Below are 23,601 nucleotides of genomic sequence, written 5' to 3' on the forward strand. Positions count from 1 at the left end.
TTTAGGAAGACAGTAGTGTTGCAAGTTTAAAGATTATGAGTAGCTGATCTGTCAGGTGAACAAATAATTTCATAATTTTCATTTCATGCATCCTGTTGTGTTACAATATACAACCTCTTTATTATATCCGTCACAACACAACTAATATCAAGATCAGACCATTTTCGGCCCTGCTACATGTTTCGGCTATTGATAGCCATCATCAGGCAAACAAATGATTTACACACATATACACACCACTGAACCGCAGCACCAACGAGATTGGATACAATATTATTAAAATATATAAAAACACTTGGTGTAATAAAAAAATACAGTAAATCAAGTTATATAAAACAGAAGTATGATATAAAATAAAAATAAAATTCTTTTGGTGTTTTTACATCAACGTGTCAGTTGTTGGTTTGTGATTTGTTTTTTGCTTCGTTCCCATGGACAAGTTGGAATATTCATACTTATGCGTATATAAAATTGTGTATGAGGCTCATAATGTAGATGTAGTAAAGTAAATTATAATATTAGTCAGTGCCTCATCTCACAAAGTATTGTCCGTACCTTAGGGAATGTAAACGACTGCTGTGTTCAGTGGTGTGTATATGTGTGAACATCATGTGTTTGCCTGATGATGGCTATCAATAGCCGAAACATATAACAGGGCCGAAAATGGTCTGATCTTGATATTAGTTGTGTTGTGATGGATATAATAAAGAGGTTGTAAATAATTTCATTTCTCAAGTGTAAAATTATGGAAACTAATTTATGTTGCAAGGTTTAATAGGTGGTAGAAGAATTGGGGTACTATCTAAATTACATTTAACATTATATATTGTGTAAAAATATATTTCTGATCACAGTAATTAGTATGTCAAGGTGGTTATAAATATGAGAAATGTTAAACATTGTAGTGTGAACTCATATTTATCCTTTATCAGTTCTTAGACTTCTTTACATTATAGATATGCACGATATTTTGCTTGTTTGCAGCTGAGTGTACTAGTGCCCGTGAATGCATCAGTGATCAGCTCTGTATTCAAGGTGTTTGTCAGCCAACCTGTAAGTCAAACTACAGCTGTCCAGCCTTCCAGTTCTGCCAGAACAGCATCTGTGTGAAGGAAGTGCGATGTCAAACAGATTATGACTGCAGTGACACAGAAACATGCATAGAAAATGCTGTGGGCCAAGCAGAATGTTTGAACGCGTGTGATGGCCCAATTCTCTGTGGACGCAATGCTGAATGCACTGCACAGCATCATCAATCGCTATGCTCATGTAAAACTGGCTATCATGGTAATCCAATAGATGACAAAATTGGATGTCAGCCTATTGAATGTGAAACTAATGAACAGTGCTCAAATGATAAACTGTGTGAAGACTACATGTGCAAGATTGCATGCTTGGTCAGAAACCCTTGTGGAATCAATGCCCTCTGCTCAGCTCAAAACCATGAACAGGTATAGAATTTGTCATCACCACCCCCACCATTACCACCATATAATCATCAGTTATTGTCTTTTTTTGTGACTGAATGCTGACATGTTGTATTACCTTTTGAAAAATATGTAGTTCTTATGTTACATTGTGTCATCTTTAATATAGTAGAATATGATAAAATCAAAAGTTCCATGTTTTACTTAGTATGCTAAAATAAATTGATAAAGGACATTGAAATTAATTACTCTGATAACATTAGGATGCCATGAATTTTGGTTTGGGAGCAAGGGATTGAAAAGAAGAAAATCAACCTATAGAAATGGAAATTACATAAAGCACAACAAGTAGGATACAAGTAAAACCTTTCTTTCATTAGCCTTAAAAGGATCTATGTACATTACAGAAGCAAATGGATAAGGGGCAGATTATTAGTAAAAATCAAATACTCATACAACATTGTCATGTACATGAACATGCACAGCAGAAGTTTTAAAATGATTTTAAAAGAGGTACTTTTATCATGAGCAAAGTGTAGTTTCTACAAGAAACAAACTTCATTCTAATACTGTAATTTACATCTTTGTTTCATATTACACTAATGAATCAATATAAAGTATAATCTTTTCAATGCAGGCCCACCAGGTTCACTGTCATGCTTATTTTGTTAAGAAAGTTAACGAAAATACTATACGAGAAAATCTTTGTTTTTTGAGAAATATTTTTTGAGTGTGACTCATACTAATACACCAAAACTGGAATTTCAGTAGGTCTATGTGATTATACAAAACTCTGCACAGTATTAAGAGCCATTCTACAAGCAAGTGATTGCTTAAGGGACTATGCTGCATTCACATATTGTCAATCTTACAAAAGCAGGATTGGCTGAGACCTAGTGCATTGCAGAGGAATCTTTCTACACCTTATGTCAATTTTGTTATATCTGTTTTTTATGAAAATTTTCTTTTGCATAATTCATATGCTTTTGAAACACAAATATGGGAAGGATAAGTTAATGATGTAGAAAAGGAACAAACACAGAAACACATTTTGAGAAAACAAAATTGTCATATCATAAGGTAATAATTATTTTTCTAGGTTTGTTATTGCCAACCAGGATATACAGGAGATCCTCAGATAGGCTGCCAGCTGATTGACTTCTGTACTGACTCACCATGTGGACCTGGTGCTCGATGTGACAACTCTCGAGGATCCTACAAATGCCTGTGTCCAATTGGTACAGTAGGAGACCCATATCATGATGGATGTCATGCTCCAGTTGAGTGCAGTCACAATGAAGACTGTCCAGCAGCTGCAGAGTGCACACAGTCAAATGGAGTACCAAAATGCAAAGGTATATTTTTCTTCTTGGAGGTAAATATTCTGGTGCTTAGAAGCGGCAAAGGGGAAGGGGCAATGCTTTAACAAACATTCAAGAACCTAAAATACTGAAGTTAAAAAAAAAGGTGTGTGTGTGTGTGTGTGTGTAAAACACGTTATTTTGGGAGGTGGCTCTACTTCCATTATTCTTGAAATTAAGCGAGATTGTATGGGGCCACAAATTTTAACCCAAACTCCCTGGTATTATAGACCTATTACCCTTCTCATTTAACCAGTACAATCCAGTTCACATAATCACGACTCCATAGTTGAACTTAAAATGATGAAAATGAGTCTTCTTAAATCAGAAATGTGCTGTGTATATGAACAGATGTTATTTTGATATTAAAAATATCTTAACTCTTTTATTTTTATTTTCCAGATGTGTGTGAGAATGCCATTTGTGGTCCAAATGCAGAATGTGTTGCTAATGACCACGCAAGTGCTTGTGTCTGCCGGTCAGGTTATGAAGGGAGTCCTAATGACATTCATGTAGGTTGTAGACCAAAACCTGTACCTTGTGCAGCTAACACCGACTGCCCTCCAAATACCTACTGTTACGGAGACATATGTCGACGTATGTATCAGTATTGTTATTAAACTTCATGTTATTAATTATGTTCATTCATTCTCAGTGTTACATTTAAATTCCTTGACTTTATGTGTTAAATTTAGCATCATGCCAATCAAATGAAGAGTGCAGCCTGGCAGAAATGTGTCTGCAAGGACAGTGTAACAGTCCATGTGATGAACACTCTGCTTGTGGAATGAACGCAGAATGTCGCGTGATTAGTCACAACAAACAATGCAGTTGTCCTCCAGGGTTCACTGGAAATCAAGATGTGGAATGCGTGAGAAGTTAGTATAGTTCTTTGCACAGCATTTCAAAGTATTCTGCACTATTCCATTTAAGTTATTTACAATATGTTCACATTTTGTTAATCAATTGTAGTTCCTGTTTCCTGTGAGTCCAGTTTGGATTGTTCTGAAGGCAACACCTGTAGAGACAATATGTGTCTGCCTGTGTGCCAAGGTGACCAGGAGTGTGCTTTCAATGAGAAGTGTCTGAAAGGCAACTGTATATGTGAGTACTCAAATATGTATAATTTAACCTTAAGATCTAAAAGTTTGTGACAAAAAGAAAAAACAAGGAACAAACTCCATGATTTTAGTCTGCAAGTGAACTATACCGACCGAGCGACCGCCGCTTGTCAGTGAAGTTTATTGCCAACTTTTGCGGATAGAGGGTGTCGCGTGGTCAGCGCAACGAATCCCCATGGCCATTAATTTCGGTTTTCTAGACTAGAAAAGGTTTGTGACAATGGTACATTAGTACAAATATTATGTTTTTGGACATTATCCATCATCCTATCTTTATCTGAAAACCGTCCTGTTTATTCTTCAAAACACGTTTTGGAGACTGGATTCTGCCACTGTCTTCAGGTAAAACCTACTCAGTTGGGCCCCGTCAATAGAGATAGCCCTATATCTGGACACCTGTGCCATCTCCAAGATGGGGTACATAAGCCAAACACAGCACAAACCATCTGCGAGAGCTAAGAAAACATTAAATTATTACAATTCCATGTGTATGAGGTATTGCACCAGAGCAGTATCTTGACTGAAATCATCATTGGAGAGAAACAGTACTCCTTATGGTACCAACAAAAGAGAAACAAATTTTCCCACTCAATTTACACTTGACGGAGTTGTAATTTCTTGACTTCTGCTGTGATAACAAGGGCCCAGATGAAAGAGATGTGTAAACTGGGTTGACTGCTTGGATGGTACAGCAGAGACATGGGGGCCAATTCATTGTATTTTCTGTATGTGGTGTTGGGCTCAATCTGCAAGACCTTCACATTATCCCATCATATTTTGTGGCCTTCCTTGTATGCACGTTCGACTAATTTTGATTTTTCCAGCAAACCCTGTGTCGGGTTATATTTTGTTCCTTAATGTGTACTTCTAAAGGTCTGATTGTTTCACCGATGTAACATCAGCAGCAGTCACATAGGAAGCTCTACACACACTGCTTCATCTTCTGGACATCTCCAACTGGTCCAGTCTTCATCAATGTCCCACCGAGTGTACATTTAGTTTTGAATATGGTTCTGAGATGGAAATAGTTCCTGATGTGTCTGATTTTCTTGAATTATCCTTAATGTATGGGATGCCTACAGTGGCCTGGTATACTGTATCTAAAGAGGGACTATTTGTTGCCGATGGCATCATTACAGGATCAACAAATTCTTTTGGATATTCACTGAGCATCAGATCATGTCTCATGTTTTTAATTTCATTGTTAAAATCCTTCTGGTTTTGACATATGACCTTAGCTCAGTTGACCAAACTATGAATGACTCCCCTCTTTACATGATGTGGGTGGTTGGACTTGATGTGAACATAATGACCAGTATAAGTGGACTTCCAGTACACTTTTATGTTCAGTTTTGGACCCCGCTTTATAACCAAAACGTCTAAAGAATGGAAAGGCATTATTAGCCTCAACTTCCATAGTGAATTTGATGATAGGCCTAACACTCTTGATATGGTGGAGAAATTGCGGTAACTTTTCTGGTCAATGTGGCCATACCACGAATGTGTCATCGACATATCTGAGCCATTTAGCTGGTTTGTAGTCTGCTTTGTCTGGTGCTGTTTCCTCAAAATGCTCCATGAATATATTACTGACCACCTATTGCAATATCCTCCTTTTGCTGGTAGAATTTATCCTCAAACTGGAAGTATGTGGTTGTTAAGCAGATGTGCAGTAGTTCCATCATATCTTCAACTTGCAAAGGTAAGCATTCTGGGAAAGAAGGATCCATACTGAGTCTGTTTCTTATGACTTTGAAGACCTCTTCCACTGGTACGTTGGTGAATAGACTAACAATGTCAAAACTTAGAAAATAGTCTCTGTTTTGAAGGTTGATAACCTGTATTGATTTTATGATATGTTCTGAGTTCTTCATGAAGGAGCCTGTATTGCCAGCCAGAGGGCTCAGGATCATATGGAGAAATTCTACTAGTGCATAACAGGGAGAGTCAGTAGAGCTAACTATTGGTCTGAGTGGGATGTCAGGCTTGTGTATCTTGTGAAGTCCACAGAGGGGAAGGGCTTTGCTGTGGTAGGGAGTCAGTTTACGTTTCAAGGCAGTGGGAAGGACAGTTCTGTGTTTTGTGAGGAGTTTCCATATCTTCCTACAACTTCCTACAAAAATTTGTTTTCCTTGCGTTGGCACCATAAGGAGAATTGCTTCCCTCTAAGGACGATTTCAGTTGAGTTACTTCTCTGGTGCAATGCCTCACATGTGTGGAGTTTTAATAATTTAATGTTTCCTTAGCTCTTACAGTTGGTTTGTGCTGTATTTGGCTTATGTTTTACACATTTATGTAATGATTTATGAGTATGAGGCATGTCATTAATATCTGCTGTCTGTAGTGCAACATTATAATTGTGTGCCCCGATGTAGTGCTTAGCCATGGAGCAAGATATAATTCCAATTTCAAGTGTACTGACATGAGGACAATGGTCAAGATTCATGTGTTGATGGAAGTACCACAGATGTTGCAGTCTGCTAAAGAAAGACTCAAGCACCTATGCCACATTGTACATAACTTTTTGAGGATATGTGAATTCAATTAACACCAGGTGGGAGGAGGTAGCAGATCCCCTTGCAGTGGTGTGCCAACTGTCATTGATGTATGCAGTGATCAAATGCAGATACAGCATTGTATATATGGTAACTGCAGCAGAATTAACAGGCTCACGGACTCGAGTGTGGAAGATCTGTGCAAAGTGAATTTTATGTGGGTTGAATGATGATCAGTGTGTGATACATATGTTGCTGTCCATGATTGTCAGAGAAACTTGTTAGTGATATTGCTGATGGATGAGTCATGGATGTCTCACATGGATTGTGTGTGTGTGTGTGTGTGTGTGGGGGGCAGGGGGTGGCAGGTCACCTGCCAGCATATGCACATGCATCCTTCCAAAGCTTCGGAACTCCCTCAGCTCTTCTAGCAATTTGAACTAGCTAGTTGACCCATGAAGGCACTAGACAATTCTAGTAAGATGACATGCGTGAAAACAGTGGATGCTAGCCTGAAGGGAGTTTAGTCTATGCCTAGAAGTAGCTTGAAGTGTTTGTGTATGGTGAAACAGTGCAATGGAAAGCAAGCAGTGAGTAGTCCTGTACTGGCTGCAATGAGACAAGTTCAATAAGATTGTGTTTGTGTGTGTGGTGAAACAGTGCAATGGAAGGCAAGCAGTGAGTAGTCCTGTACTGGCTGCAATGAGACAAGTTCAATAAGATTGTGTTTGTGTGTGTGGTGAAACAGTGCAATGGAAGGCAAGCAGTGAGTAGTCCTGTACTGGCTGCAATGAGACAAGTTCAATAAGATTGTGTATGTGTGTTTGGTGGAATAGTAGTGAACAAGCACAAGTTGACCTCAAGATCATAAGTGACAAACTGTAAACACCTGCTCCAAAAGAAGGTAAATGTTGCAATTTGATCTGTCACTGAGGTGGCTAAATGCAGAGTACCGGTGTTTTATTTAACCATGGAAGAATATTGCACAAAATATTCAGAGTCTTCTGAAAGTGAGGTACATCATTTTCTTTACCTGTCAGATACTTCTGTTTGACCATCCCATGCCACTTCATACCACTCTTGATAATGTTTCACATTATGTGACATTCTTACATGATGATATGTGATCTGCTTATTACCAGAAACAATAAAAGCACCAAACCATCATCATGTTATTTAAAGCTGGCATGCCCTCCTTATTCCACAGATTTTTTTCCAGTAGACTGCTTGATGTGCCTCAAGTGAAGGAGCTGCTTTGAGGATACAAGTTTGAATTTGCAACTACCATTGACATGGTGATGATAACATTGTTAGGCCATTTGAGTACAGTTTATTACAATGCTGTGTTTGATTTTCTGACTCTGTTTTGGGAGAAGTATATTGAGCTTGCTATTGATTATGTGTAGAGATGGAGGCAAGTTGTTATGACATGTTGCTTACATTGATACATTGTGTCTATAGCATATACAGATTACATGCAGGATATTTCTGAAATGCCTCTCATGCATGTGGATATTATTTATGTTGTGTCGTTTGTCTTTGTCACCATCAACATCAGCAGCAGCATCATCATGAGCATCATCATTGTTAATATTACAATAATTAGTTTTAATTTTGGTAGGCATAATTTGCCTTTCTCTTTGTTTCAGTAACTTGTCGTGTGGACAATGACTGTTTCCTTGGTCACATCTGTCTCCATAATATGTGTATCTATGGATGTCATTCTGAAGATGACTGTAGTGCCAGCGAATCATGCCGAGACAACCGTTGCGTGAATCCATGCAGTGATTCTCCTTGTGGCCCCAATGCAGTGTGCACAGTGTCCAATCAAAGGGCCAGTTGTTCATGTCGCAGTGGTTTTGTACCTAACCCAATAGCCAAAGTTGCCTGCGTTCGTGTTCCTGGTCAACCATGTACTGAGAACAGAGAATGTCCAACAGGGTCCACATGTTTGGATGATGCATGTAGACCAGTCTGTTCATCAGATATAGGTTGCTTGGGTAATGAACGTTGTGATCTTACATCAGGAGTATGCAAACCACTGTGTCGCAGAGATGATGACTGTCGTAGTGGCGAGGTGTGTGAAGGGCTTGTGTGTGTTACTGGATGTCGAAGTGATTCTGGCTGTCCTGTTGATAGGGCATGCATCAGCAGCAAGTGCATAGGTGAGTAAGTTAGATTACTGATACATCATTAAAGAATGGAAGTTATAAATGAAGAAACAGAATTATGTTGGATTTGAGGCTCTCATAGCAGTGACTATGAAAGTTATGGTTTTCTGAGTTGTAACACTGTGTAATTCAGTAAATGCCCAGCGATGTTTCTTTCAAATGTTTGTGGTCTACAACAGAGCAACATGCCAGTAGAATACAGAATATCATACTTAGATAGAATTAATTTTGTAATATAATGAAACTTAAATCAAGCAATGGATCACATCTGGGAGAAAAAGAAAAATAGGAAGAGAACTGAAGAGAAAAATCCTTACTTGTGAATTATATATTTAGAGTTATTTCTTCAGTGTTTTTCTGGACTTATTTTAGTGGGTGATTCTTTGTTTTTCAAATAATTTTTCATATATTTACCTTAAATTGTTCTTCGGTGATTTGTTATTTTGGATGTTTATCAAATTAGTGTGCATTTAAGTGTTCTAATAGAGTAGCACAGTTTCAGCATGGCTTCTCCATGCTGACATTCTTTAAAGGCAATGAACCTGCATATACAGGGTATTATTTCTAAATATACACTATCAGAAGAAAGGATGAATGGAAACATACATATATTTTTCCGTGTTCAGACTTGTGTGCATCACCAACTGCCTGTGGTACAAATGCTAATTGTATCATGACAAACCACCAGAAACAATGTTCATGTCCAGTTCCATTAATTGGCGATGCAGAAACAGGTTGCCGTCATCCCACGTCACTCTGCCAGTCTGAACATGACTGCTCCAGTGGACAAACCTGCTATGTTGGCATGTGTCAGACTACCTGCAGATCGTAAGTAATATTTTGAATTGTATCAGATATATGCATAGTTTTCCTCAATAAGAATTTTGAAATTCCTGATGTTCTACCTACTACTTAATAATAAACAGAGTTATCTATTGGTACTCTTTATTTCTGTCACTTCAGCACATAATACCACAGAACTAAATGACATGTATGTACATAGTACTCTGTAAACTACTTGAATTGATGAGTGGTTTAAAGTATGGTACTTTTTTTAAAGTTATTTAACAGTGCTTTCAATATTGAGATTGTATAGCGTGAAAGGATGCAATGACTAATGAATTATAAATTGAAAAAGATTTGGAAGGAAGTGGTCATTGCTTAATTGTGGTACAATCCCAGCATTTTCTGGAGGGACTGAGGAAAAACACGAAAAACCTAAGTCATGATAACCATTGTCCCAGCCGAGATTCAAACTGGGCATCTACTGAATAGAAGTCTCCAGTGTTACCTCTGAACCAGCCTGTTCGGTATATTACTTGTACAGTATTGTGTCATGAAAACTTTTCAACACTGTTGTCTCAGGTACAAAAGTTATACAGTGTCAAATGGGGAGATGATTGTGAATGATAAAATTGGAAATAAAGTAGAAGACAACAGTCATGGCCATTGAAAATACTCTACAGAATTTGTCTGGAAGGACTGAGAAGAAGCACAAGAAATCTTAGGATAGCCAACTACCGGTTAAAGAATTGAATCTGGCACCTAAAGCAGGAGTAATTAAATACTTGGCTGTGGCATTCAGTTTTCAGTGCTTCACAGATAGTTCACCTTCAGGGAGTGGAACTGAATGGGGGTCATAAGCATGTATATGCTAATGATGTTAATGTACTTTATTAAAACAGAAATACCAAAATGTGGATCTATACATCCACTCCCCCATATGCCTTCATGGCATATTGCTTAATTAGTTAAGCACAAGGACAACTTTACCTTTACCTTTAAATATCAAACAGAGAAACACGTAAACTCTATTTGGTGTTGGCAAGGCAGTTGTTCTAAGAGTAAACACAAAGAAATCTGAGCCCCATCACAAGAAATTTGGACAAACTCAAAATATTGTGGCATGTAACCCACTGCTAGGCAACTACCATGAAATAAGCAGCTATACAAAGGCCATTGCTAAGTAGTGGCTCTGTAAACAATGACCACTGCAAAGTAATGGCCGCAACAGACACACATGCAACAATAGAAGAGCTGTTGGAAGCAGTGTTTCTTTGTCATTCATGCTGAGGCTATACATGGTGTGTTCAAAAAGTATCGAACCTTCTTTTTCCCGCGTAAACCAATGAAGCACAGGAGGCTCCCTTTGGTGGAGATGTGGAGGAGACATTCATAGGCAGTTGTGAATTTTTTCCCGCCCACAGAAAGCATCAGTCACTGGCAGTTGGCCTATGAGTGAGGACGTGTAGTGAGCACTTGTCAGATTCCAGTAAGGTGTAAAATGACGGAACAACATGAGCAGCGATATTGCATTAAATTTTGCCAAAAGCTTGGCGATACCCAAGTGGAAACCATTCGCAAGATTCAACAGGCTTTCGGGGACGATGCCATGAGCAACTCACGGATAAAGGAGTGGTACAACCNTACCGAAACTGCTAACAATGGAGCAGAAGCATCGCCGTCAGGAAATCACACAGGACATGCTGGACAATGCAAACAGTAACCCCAAGTTTCTGAACACCGTGATCACAGGCGATGAGTCGTGGGTTTATGAGTACGACCCGGAAACCAAGATGCAGTCGTCACAATGGAAACATCCGACATCCCCGAGGCCAAAAAAAGCATGGCAGGTCTACAGCAATGTCAAGGTGATGTTGGCCGTTTTCTTCAACTCCCATGGGGTTGTGCATCATGAGTACGCACCACAAGGCCAAACCATCACAAAGGAATACTACCAGGAGGTCCTTCGTCACCTTTGTGATGCTGTGCAGCGCAAATGACTGGATCTGTGGGCAGCAAAATCTTGGCAGCTCCATCATGATAATGCACCCGCCCATTCTGCGCATCTGATTCAGAATTTCGTCGCCAGACACAACATCTCTGTGGTTCGTCAGGCTCCCTACTCCCCCGACATGGTTCTGTGTGACTTTTGGCTATTTCCCAAGCTGAAAATGCTGCTGAAAGGAACCCGATTTGAATCGAGAAGACATCATGCGGAATGCGACGGCCCGGCTGATCACCATTCCAAAAGACGCGTTCCAGAATTGTTTCAAACAATGGCGGAAGCACTGGGAGAAGTGTGTGCGTTACCAAGGAGACTGCTTTGAAGGGGATTAGGGTTTTGTACCTCCAAATCAATAAATGTATTTCTGCCGACCAAAGGTTCGATACTTTTTGAACACACCACATATAATGAGCGCCAGCTGCTATTAGAAGAGAGTCCTGAGACAACAGTGAGAAGAGTAAGAAGGTTGGTGTGAGATGGCATCCAGCAGTTAGTGAAGTGGAGTGAGCTGGTTGGTGAGTGAGCAAGTTAGAGGATTACTGCAGTTCAGTCCTTGTGATCTGTTGCTTTTAGAAGCTGGTAGCTGCGGCATAGGAACAGTGTGGGAACCCAGAGGAAGGGGAATGTCTGCCATTGGAAGCCATTACCAGCAGGCTGGGAAGACTTAAGCGTGTACTTTAGTGAATTACAGGGTGTGAATTAGCAGTTACTTGTAGTTACGAGTTTTGTGTATAAGTGTGCAATAAATCCAATTACCAATCAAAAACCCGCCTATAGTCACGCCATAAAATTATGACACTAAAAATTAAAAGTAAAAAGTCAAGGTATCCCTGTACAGGCTGTGGAGTCCCATAGTTTTGTGAGATGTTGAGGTTCCCACATTTTCTACACAATCAGTTCATGACAATGACAATATAAATACTAAATAATAATAATAATAATAATAATAATAATAATAATAATAAATCCATGAAATATGAACGTTATAATAAATAGGTGACGTATTAACAACATATTAATAATAATAATTATTCCACGAAAAATANAAATTCAGAAAATCCTTGCTATCATTAAGTTAACAATTTCCATTTTGTCATTTCATATCTAAAAATATGAAGATAAGAATTTATAAAATGATGATCTACCTGATGTTTCAATTGTAAAACTTATTTTCTCACTGTTGGGAAGAACACAGATTGAGATAGAGTGAGATTCAATTCAATTCAATTCAATTCAATTCATTTATTTCATCCATAGCTGTAGAAATTACAATTGGACATGTCAGATAACAACAACATTACATCAAGCATAACATTCAAAGTACATGAATATAGAATAATAAATAATAAATACCTAAGACTAGAGAAAATATTTGAAACATATATACAGTTTGTTTACAACATACAAACAGACTATTTAAAACATATTCCTGTACATATAAATAATTTATCTAAAACAGATTTNTTTAAAACAATAGGAGGTGACACTTTTTGTCTGAACAGATCATTTATCACAGCAACGATTTTATTTGCTACATACTCTTTACCATGAGCATTTAAATGGAGCCCATGTCTTGTGTAGAGGTCCCTATCAGAACCCACTGTTATCACAGAAAGATTTGGGAACGCCTTTTTTAATTTATCTAGAGTTTTATTGAATATTTTAACTTCATGATTTACACAGATTGTCTAAGAAGATGGTGATGAGGGAAATATTTGGTCTCAAGACAGAGGAAGTAATAGGAGGAAGAATATTGCACAGTGAGGAGCTTCATAATTCATGATCTTCAACAAATGTTGTTAAAATGATAAAATAAAGGAGGATGAGATAGAAGACATGTGGCAAGCAAAGGAAAAATGAGAACTGCACACAGAACTTTAGTCAGAATTGCTGAAGGAAAGAAACCTCTTGGAAGATTATATATCTTAAATTAATAGGGTATGAGGTTGCAGACTGGATTAGTCTGGGCCAGAATATGGCACATATGAACACAGTTGAGAAATTCTTTGACTAACACCGAACATTGCAATTGACAGCATAATACTTGTACTTCATATTTGGGAAGTTGACGGTTCATACCTTGACCTGGAGACAGTTTATCTTACTTTATCTGACATTTTGTGTAGTTTTTCTTAGTCCCTCCATAAATTCTTGGACAGACTCTCAAATTAGGCAATAAGAACTTCTTTCTATGTCTGTTTTAGTTCATTATTCACTAGTTCTCTTATTTGACACTATACAGTCTGATTTACTGCCAACCATGTTAATAAAACTGTAAATAAATAAAATTCTTGCCTAACTTGGTAACTGTTAGCTTTTCAACATGGATTTTATTTCAGGATGTTAGGTAGTTGGTTGGTTCATGCTGTAGTTTCAGTTCTTGTTACTGGTAAAGTGGGTTCATGGCAAGTTTCTGTATTTATCTGCTTGTATGGGTTATGTTTCTTTTACAAAATCCAAAGTATATTTCTTAATTCTTAGTTAAATTAATACCACATAATGGCAAATGAGTTCTTTGCAATACATTTTTTCATTTTCTGATATTATTAAAAAATTATTCATACTTCAGTGACATGTCCATAACTGAATTAATATTCCAAATACATCATCACTTGTTTTTATTTCAGTGATCAGAATTGTCTTGCCGATGAGCGATGTCTTGGAGGACTCTGTAAGACAGTTTGCAATAGTGATTCTAAATGTGGTCCTAAACAAATTTGTGAAGACCGACTGTGTGATGTAGGCTGTCGTAGTGATACCGTTTGTCCTGACAGTGAAGCCTGTATCAATAAACAATGCCGAAGTAAGTACAGTGAAGCAGAAAGCCAATTTTTAAAATAAGAAATAATGGGAAGATAATATGATTACTGCTTTGTTCAAGTTATTTCAGTCTTCATGTAGAGACGAAGAAGAATAATTGTACTATTTCTGGACCTGTTTGTGTGCATATTTTCTACTGTGTTAAATTTGTCAGATATAATCTCATAGTTTAACGCCATTAACATGTTTATCTTGTTGAAATGTGAGCTATATTTAATACAGCATATGTAGGCATATTTATGATTTATCTGCATTCAGGTGTTCACATGATTTGCTTGGATGGTTCATTAGTTAAATTGTGTCAAAACAAAAGCTGTATTTATGGTTCACATGTGAGCTGTGTGGCTGTTTTATATACCATGAAAGAAAATATATAAAATTTGATTATTCAAGATCTATTACCACAACAAGGTTCAGAACTTTACACTGTGTGGCACTAGTGTTGTTTCTGCTGCACAGATTTATAAGACTGCGATGTTAGTATTTCTGGCTGTAGGAAATTGGAAAGTACAAAGATGACATGTCATCTAGTGGCATGATGTCATAACCAGTTTCATTTAAGTCCATCATTTGATACAAATTGGACTGTAAGGGTTGAAGGGACAGACATATGGTTGGATATGTGTACATGATGGGCTGGCGTGTAAGGCTGACAACCTTACCGCCATCTGTGAGCCGATTGTCTAGAAAATGTGGGAACCTTAACGTCTCACATCCCTATGGGCCACCACGGGCTGTTAACGGTGTTCTCTTCTTCTTCTGTGGGTACATGATGATGCCATAAGCCTGTCTTTCTGTATGAAATGAGGAAATTAGTAAAAAATATTAGAGGTGATTAGTTCCAGAACGTATTTTTTGACATCTCTGTTTTTATCTGTTATGCAATTTAATTTGAGTTCTGTTGTTCCAGATCCTTGTGAGGAAGGTTCAGTCTGTGGTACATGTGCCATTTGCAGTGTTGTGAATCATGGTGTGCAGTGTAGTTGCCCCGTCAACTTCCTCGGTAACCCTCTTGTCAGTTGCTCAAAACCATCTGTGCGATGTGGAACTGGCATACCAGACTGTGAATGTGATGAGGCTGGATACTGCACAAGGAATTGCATTGCAGACCATGATTGTTCTTGTGGTGAAACCTGTGCCAAGGGAAAATGTAGAAGAAGGTGCAGTGGACCCAATTCATGCGCACAGGTAAATGCTTTCTTAATAAAAGCTATACCAAATAGTCTGTTATATGAAGATGAATTCTGGTTAATGCTATGACCAAAGTTTATATTATACTTACTATTATTTAATTTCTGTTTTAGGGTCAACTGTGTCAGAGAGGCTTGTGTAGGGCGGGATGCCGTTCACATAATGACTGTCCAAATGATCAGGCATGTGTGCGTGGACAATGTCATGATCCTTGTACCACTCCTAAATTCCCATGTGGCACCAATGCTCAGTGTCGAGTATCAGAACATCGTGCAATATGTCTGTGTCCGGATGGCTACCAAGGTGAACCTAGTCAGATATGCAATCAATATGAATGTCTGAAAGATGATGACTGTGAACCAAATAAATACTGTAGTGAAGACAAAGCTTGCAGAAATCCTTGTCTGGAAGCTGGAGCATGTGGTAGCAATGCACAGTGCCGAGTGTTCTACAGACGTGCCCAGTGTTCATGCCCGCCAGGTTATTATGGCAATCCGGAGTTGGAATGTAAACAAGGTAAGTTAGATTCTACACGCAGTTCACTATATATGTGTACTTCATAACCAAGAGATTGTTTTGGAACTGTTAAGGAGGAGGATAGTACTTCATCTTACCTTCTTGTTGTGTTAAAGAAGTCTAAGCTTATTGCTCTTAGGGCAACTAGTCAGAGGTTATATCATACATGTAATATCAATGGAGAGACTGTATGTTAGTTAGGAAAAGTTCTTGGAAAGACCATATTTGGAGACTGAAGATGGGAGAATGATATCATAATAGAATTTCTGGAGAGCCCATTGAATTTGGAGTACAGAATGTGGAAGTGTAAACTGGATTGTACTGGCTCAAATAAAGGTCAGAACGTAGGATTTTGTGGTTACAGTGCTGAACCTTCAGATGATGGGACTGTTTACAGTTTTCTTATCTTGCATTGAGAATAGATTACAGCAGTTATTACCTCATTTCTTTCTGTAGTAAACTTTAAATTAATTGTCAATATAACAACATTTTAACCAAGTCACATGACATTTTTCCTGCTCGTGCGGTGACATCACAACAGTAGTTGATAACGATCACTTGGCATGTGTTTACGATATGTTGTCAGTCCCTCAGCTATGTAAATGAGTGACAAAGTTCAGTTGAGATTAGTTATGAGTTACAAGAGAGAAATATTAGCGGCAGAATCATGAGAAGAAGTCAAGTTGGAACTAGAAGTGACAGTGAGTGTGTGTGACATAGTCCTCAGTTCTGAGTTGCAGTTGTTATAAGAGAGAAATAGCTGCAGTGGAAGCACGCAAACAGGATGCCGAAAAATACAGGAGGTCAGCCTGTGAAAATTTAAAATGTGATTGGAAGATTTTATGTGTAATATTTGTAGTGACTTGAAGTGATAGTTTCTGCATTGAGATCCGTTGCTAGGAGACAACTAGTGAAGACAGAGAATCCTAGTGTGTGTGCAACGGTGAACTGTAAATTGTGTAAATCAACGATAGTGCTGTAAGCTTTGTATTGCCTTTATTTAAGTGTGATTAAGAGAGAGTTTGTAACCAAGTTACTAATAAATCCAATCATCCGAACTAGAACCCCTCATTCTTGTCACATGTACCACTCTGTACGTGACAATATAAATGAACAAATTAATTCATCAACTAAGTAATGAAAGATTCATTTTCTTGTTCAATCATTTTACTATAAGTAATAAGGAAAAAAGTTTAATTCTTTCCTGCTCTCTTATTATTTATAAATCTGTTCAAATAATGAAGAATACTTAACATCTTCTTGGATATAGAGCCAGGTAGTCCATTGAAAGTCAACCAACAATTTGACAGAACATATCACCTCCATCTTCATGGTCAAAGAATAAGCAAAGCAAGACACCTGCATGAAAGAAAGTGGCAAGCAGCATGGCTTTATATCCAAGAAGATAGTACTCTTCATAACTACCACTGTGAGAACCTCAAATCCTGTTGAAATAATGTTTCTTCTTCCAGGTGGAGACCAGTGTTTGCGAAACCCATGTGGCGATAATGCAAAATGCCGTGACACCCAAGATGGTTTTGACTGCACATGTGTGCCTGGATGCACAGGTGACCCCTATCGCGGGTGCCTCTGTGATGGACATCAAACAGATTTATGTAGAGACAAACAGTGTGGAGTGAATGCTGCTTGCCGAGTTGTTAACAACAGAGAGCCTGAATGTTACTGCCCAAGTGACTATCCTGCTGGAAATCCATATATTGAATGTAAGAAGCTTTGTATTTTAAATCACAAATTTACATAACAAAACTGATTTGGAAGTGGGTAAGTTAATTTGCATTATGCAGATTTTTTGATAACATTCAGATTACAGACATTAAATATTGTGACATTATAACTGAAGAGAGAGCCGTTACTAGATTACAGCACAGGAGACAACTCATCAGCATAACAACAACTTCACACGCAACAGAGGAATGGTGTTTTCTGTGCAGTATGCATGGATAGCAATGTCACCCAACAAAATGGTAGAACTGTTGGAAGTGGTGTTTTCTGTGTGGTCCATGCCAGGGCTATATAACGATGACCAGCTGCCATTACAAGACAGTCTTGAGAGGCAGTGAGAAGAATAGGAGGTTGGTATGAGATGGCCACCAGCCAGTGAGGATGCAAACCCAGGGAGCAGAGGAACGTCTGCCATTGGAAGGTGTTACCAAGCAGAGCAGTGAAGACCCTGACTGAGAACACTACTCTTTCTGTGACAGTGATTTATAAAGAGTAGTCACAAGTTGTGTATTAAAGTGTCCAGTAAATCTGATTACCAATTGGAAACCTGTCTAAGGTTACTCCATCACATGACAACTGGTGACAGAAGTGGGATAACTGGACTAGATTGTTTTGAATGAACTGGATTGAAGCAAAATGGCTGACTTTGAAAGTCTGGTACCTGCCATACAAAGGCTGGAAGCCTGGGTAGCTACCAGTCAACTAAAAATGGACACCAACCAAAAGAGGATGGAAGCCAAGATAGAGGCTTATAGTATGAAATTTGCGGTCCTTTGAGAAAATATGTGGACCTGTCAAGAATAAAGGGAGATGTAAGTAGATGCCTTCATCTCCCAGATGGTTGCTCTGGCTATAAGGAATGAAGAACTGCCGAGAAGTGATGGAGGTCAGGATAGAGACTGGTGAGGGGCCAAGAAAAGCCGAAAGTAAGACTATCCTAAGAAAAGTGAAGGCCACAGAATTAGAGACAGTTCTAGAAGAAATAGAGGTTGTAGTGGCACATCAGGAAGTTCCAAACAAAGAGGCCCCATTAGAGACAGTTGGAATACTGATGAAGGACCACTGTGGGGACTAGCAACTGACCATGGGTTACCAGAATGCGTGGAAATGGCAGATGAAGGATGATGTACGTGGAACCACTAAAAAATGAGCGTTCGAGAGGAGATGTCAGGCAAAGCCAAAATGCAACAATGGCATAAAGAACCAAGGCTTATAAGAGCAGGTACATCTAGGAAGAAAGAGGTCATTCAACAAGACTGTCAGGCAGACTTTTGGGATGGAGGTTATCAAGCTAGCAGCCGGGTCATCTGTGAGGATTAAAAAAATGAGTGTCAGGACATTGTGAAGTTGACCCCCACCCGAATGGAAGAAACATCCACTAACGGCTTAAGAGTCAGATATGTGGGAGCACTGGCAACTCTCAGAAGTTTTTCAGACACTGACCAGAAGAAGAAAATGGCAATATGCCTATAGGCTGCTGGGGACAAGCAGCCATAAGGAAGGAGCAACATGACATAACTAAAGAGAGAGCCGTTACTAGATTACAGCACAGCAAACAACTCATCAGCATAAAACCATTGCGCATGCAACAGAAGAACAGTGTTTTCTGTGTGATCCGTGCAGATAGTAGCATCACCCAATAGTAGAAGAAATGTTGGAAGTGGTTTACTCTGTGGAATCTGTGTTGGGTCTATATAACAAGGACCAGCTGCCATTATGAGACAGTCTTCACATGGCAGTTAAAAGAATAGGAGGCTGGTATGAGATGGCCACCAGCTGGTGAGGACATGAGACCAGGAGCAGAGGAATGTCCACCACTGGAAGATGTTACCAAGCAATGCATTGTAGATTGTGACAGATCACTAGTCTTTGTGTAATAGTGATTTATAAAGAGTAGTCATGAGTTGTATGTTAAAGTGTCCAATAAATCCAGTTACCAATCCAAACCATGCCTATAGCCACTCAAGCATATGACAATACTTTTTTTTAGTTCCTTTCAGGCATTGTATCTATTAGAAAAGGGCTATGGATGAAATCCTTCAGTTGTCTCTACTGTCTTAATCTGTGTTTTTCATTTGTCATTTTTTTAAAATTTGTAATTCCATCTAAGTTGTCTGTTTGTATTCATCCTTTAAAGAAGCCCATCCCATGGTATATACTCATCTCTTATTTTGTTGATTCTGATACTTCTCCCGTTTGCTCCTTCCAAATTTTTAAAAGTTTCAAGTCTGTGACTGCTAGTTTACTTTTAACTTCCTGTTTGATAGTGTGTGTTCCAAAGCATATATTAATTCTGCTTTAACATATTGTGATGTGTTGCGCTATGGATGACGCCCCTCCCTCCCCTCCAGCCGTGACCTCGTTGGGTCTTTTAAAATTAGTTTATGAATAACATGAACTTGCCCAGGATCTTACATTCTTGGAAACTGAGTGTATTAAATTACTTGCACCAACATATGTAATATTGATTAGTTTCTTGAGTCATGTGTTTCCTTACCTTTTGTTGGAAGAATGATATAATCATTGCATGGCTTGATAATTGTGTTTATATTTTTATGATTCATTTTAAATTCTCATGTTTGTCTCTTTCGATTCCATTATAAATTCCAATGTCTGATTATTGTAGGGTATTTCTCTTTTTATTTGCATTACACGTATCTTTGAATGGCCATTATTCTGTTATTTTTTATAATATTGTCATAGGTACAATTGACCGTACACCAACTGACTGTCGTACTGAAGGTTGTGGTAAGAATGCTGAGTGTTTACGTGAAGGAGCTGTATTTGTGTGTCACTGTCTGCCAGGAACAACAGGCAGGGCTGAGGTTGAGTGCCATTCAGGTAGGACAAGGAACACATAATTCTAACAATTTTGATTCCACAAGCTTGGTGACAACCTGTGTTTTATTTGTTCTGCAGAAATGATGGTGTTATGTTGTATTTCATAGCCTAGGGTATCTAAATCTTCCTCTCATAATAATATATATACTTAATAATATATGGTATAACCTGAGTATCTCATTCTATATTAAATTGTCAAAAGTATACAAAGAATTTACAGGAGGTTTATAGTGTGCTGATCAAACTTCAGTCCTAGATCTTTTCTGCTTATTCTGATAATTCTTGAGCTAATCTTCTGTTTTGTTTTAGTTCAGTGTTAGGAATTTATTTAGGGGTTTGTTTTAAAATGAACAGTACTTAGATGTAGATATAATGTTATTGTTGTTTTCCATCATTTGCCTAAGAAATAAACAGAAATATGAAAAAAGGATAAATGAGTAGTTAAGTGTGCATCGCAATATGCTGCCTTTGAACTTCAACATATAAATCTGCACAAACATCAGTAATGTATCAAACAAAAACATTGAAAAAATAGGTATTGTACTATGTTGGATTGATACTAAAAGATCAGTATGTTTTGGTAATGCACTGCCCAAATGAAAGAGAAATTACAGTATCTGCAAATTTTTAACACTCCATTTCACACGTGATATAATTATCGACTTGACACAGATAATTAATATTTTTCTCTCAATATTGTTATCTGATAACTTACATAAACACATTGTACTACAACATGGACAGTGAAGTTTACTGTTTTTCAGTGTTAACATCAACATATTCTGCAGAACTCATGTGAACACAGTCCTGTAGTGAAGCTGACAGTTGTGTTTTGCACGAGCAGTAATGATGTAACCATGTATGTTCAGTATGCTAAGAGGAATATGGGTGGAAAGTAACACCAATTAATTGTTGCAATTTGTGTTTAGAAATGCATTCAGTCGTAATACTCAACAAATAATAATATCACTGTCATATGTTCCTCACTGTGGGTTTTGTACATATATACATATGTACAGTGAAAAATAGCTCATCATCATTCCATTAGACATGAATCATGTGGAATGTCACCACAGTATTCCAATCTGCCTTGTCACTAACCTTGGCTCGCAAAATTACACTATAGTTTTCTCCTGCACTCGTAAATTTTGCAAGGTATAAAGTTAGTTGAATGCCCTCTTGAAATGGTGAAAAGTGTTAATATTGTAAAGTGTAACAAAATTGTACAAATCATTTTGACTAGCATTTTAATGTTCATATTTCTGTTGTTTTAGTTGTACAAGGTACTTGTATAATATCCCCAATCCTTTGAATGAAGTTAGTGGTGTATCAGTATGAGCTGTAAATCATGTACATTCCACCCCATTTTCACTTTCATATATTTGCACTAAGTAGCTTTGTTTTCAGTTTCAGCTGTAGTTAGTGTAAGATTTACATAACTGTCCTGATAAGAGCTCAAGATTGATATGTGTACATAATATTACAATGCAGCTACTCTGCTGCATTTTGTTACTGATAAGTCAGATTGGGAGCTGTGAAAGGAGCATTCTCACATTGGTCTGTAATCTAAATTGGAGTGCTGTATTCCCTTCTCCAAACCAGCTGACTCATTTGGGGCTTCTTTGTAAATATTTCAGCTTGTACATTATCTTTAGTATTGTGTGTTGAAATGTGGAGTAAATCACATGGCTTCATCTCCTTCATTAGTCTTGTCTCGGACTGTCCTCACCACCAACACAGAAAGCATGTGTTACATTATGTTTTGTGTGAGAAATGTTTCCTTTCACAGTTCTTACAATCGCTGTTCTTTTTTTCTCCTTTCCCCCAATCACTCATACTGTGTTTCCCTTCCGGTCTTGTGAATACACCAGACAGCATATGTAGCAGCAGTAATGACTGTCCAAATGAGAAAGCCTGTCTGAACAATCAGTGTATAGACCCTTGCACTCAAAGAGGCTCGTGTGGAGAGAATGCCTTATGCCAGACAGTTCTGCATAGACCGCGGTGTTCGTGTCCACAATGCTATGTTGGGAGACCACATGTGTCATGTCAGCCAGATGTAAAGTGTGAACCTTCAGGCCCAATTACTACTCAGCCTACTGTGGGTTGTGTGTCAGATGAAGACTGTGCTGATAATTTAGCATGTAATGGGGAGGTGGGTGATTGTCAAGACCCATGCAGAACAGCCCCAATTTTTGCCTGTGGTGCAAATAAGAAGTGTGAAGTGCACAGACATCGTCCTATGTGCGTTTGCAAATCGGGTTTTATAGTGAGTGACATGGGAGAGTTGACTTGTGCTCCTGACCACATTGAGTGTTCTCAGCACGAAGAATGTGCTTCAAATCTAGCATGCATTGATGGTCAGTGTCAAAATCCTTGTACTGCATCAAGAGTGCCCCCCTGCTCTGCTGACAAGACATGTGGTGTGCTGGATCACCATCCAGTCTGCATCTGTACTCGTGACTGCAACCCATCCCTGTCGATCTGCCTGCGTGACAGTGGTTGCCCTCCACATCTGGCATGCCGTGGCTACCGGTGCATGGACCCCTGTGTCAACATTACCTGCACAGATGATGCTCCTTGTTTTGTGGAGGAGCACAAACCTGTCTGCAAATTCTGTCCCCCAGGATTTGTCACAGATTCAAAATATGGATGTCTCAAAGGTAAAGAGCAATTTGAAAAGGGGTTGTGTCAAATTTATCCTCAGAAGATATTTAATAAGATTTAATGTTGAAATTTTCCGGGAATTTAGAATAGACTAATTTTATCATAATTTGGTTTGGGCTTAACAGTTAGAGCAAAACTAACAGAAAATAAGAGAATATTACAGCTAGAATTTTAAAGTGGAACTTTTTTAAGGCTAAACTAATTTAATGAATATTTGGTTATAGGGCAGCTAGAACAAACTCTAAGATATGTACTAAATGAAGACTCAGTTTATTCATTCTTAACATATTTAGTCACACTGCAGAATACTTAAGCAGGCCAGTCTGGCAATAGAAAATCTAGAAAGAGAGCATATTTTCCTCTTCCTCTCCCCTGTTACTCTAGGCACTTATAATTCTTCCCTGTACATACCTTTCTAACGTAACTTGAATAGTCTGTATAATATCTAACTCACTCACAC

At 38.3% G+C, this 23,601-nt stretch overlaps 1 protein-coding gene across 1 annotated transcript in view; it reads left to right on the forward strand.

The window, feature by feature from the left end:
- The window catches only part of LOC111868671, a gene marked incomplete at its 5' end in the record, with an annotated part of 256,954 nt that overhangs the window by 94,686 nt on the left and 138,667 nt on the right, over positions 1–23,601 (forward strand). The window contains 13 exon segments of the mRNA XM_033753134.1: positions 985–1,451; positions 2,527–2,782; positions 3,191–3,385; positions 3,484–3,666; positions 3,761–3,892; positions 8,054–8,569; positions 9,202–9,403; positions 13,991–14,166; positions 15,094–15,371; positions 15,488–15,890; positions 17,363–17,614; positions 20,337–20,474; positions 22,091–23,137. Coding sequence (XP_033609025.1) covers positions 985–1,451; positions 2,527–2,782; positions 3,191–3,385; positions 3,484–3,666; positions 3,761–3,892; positions 8,054–8,569; positions 9,202–9,403; positions 13,991–14,166; positions 15,094–15,371; positions 15,488–15,890; positions 17,363–17,614; positions 20,337–20,474; positions 22,091–23,137 — 4,245 coding nt within the window.

This window comes from Cryptotermes secundus, unplaced genomic scaffold (assembly GCF_002891405.2).
Source record: "Cryptotermes secundus unplaced genomic scaffold, Csec_1.0 scaffold832, whole genome shotgun sequence".
Taxonomy (NCBI): domain Eukaryota; kingdom Metazoa; phylum Arthropoda; class Insecta; order Blattodea; family Kalotermitidae; genus Cryptotermes; species Cryptotermes secundus.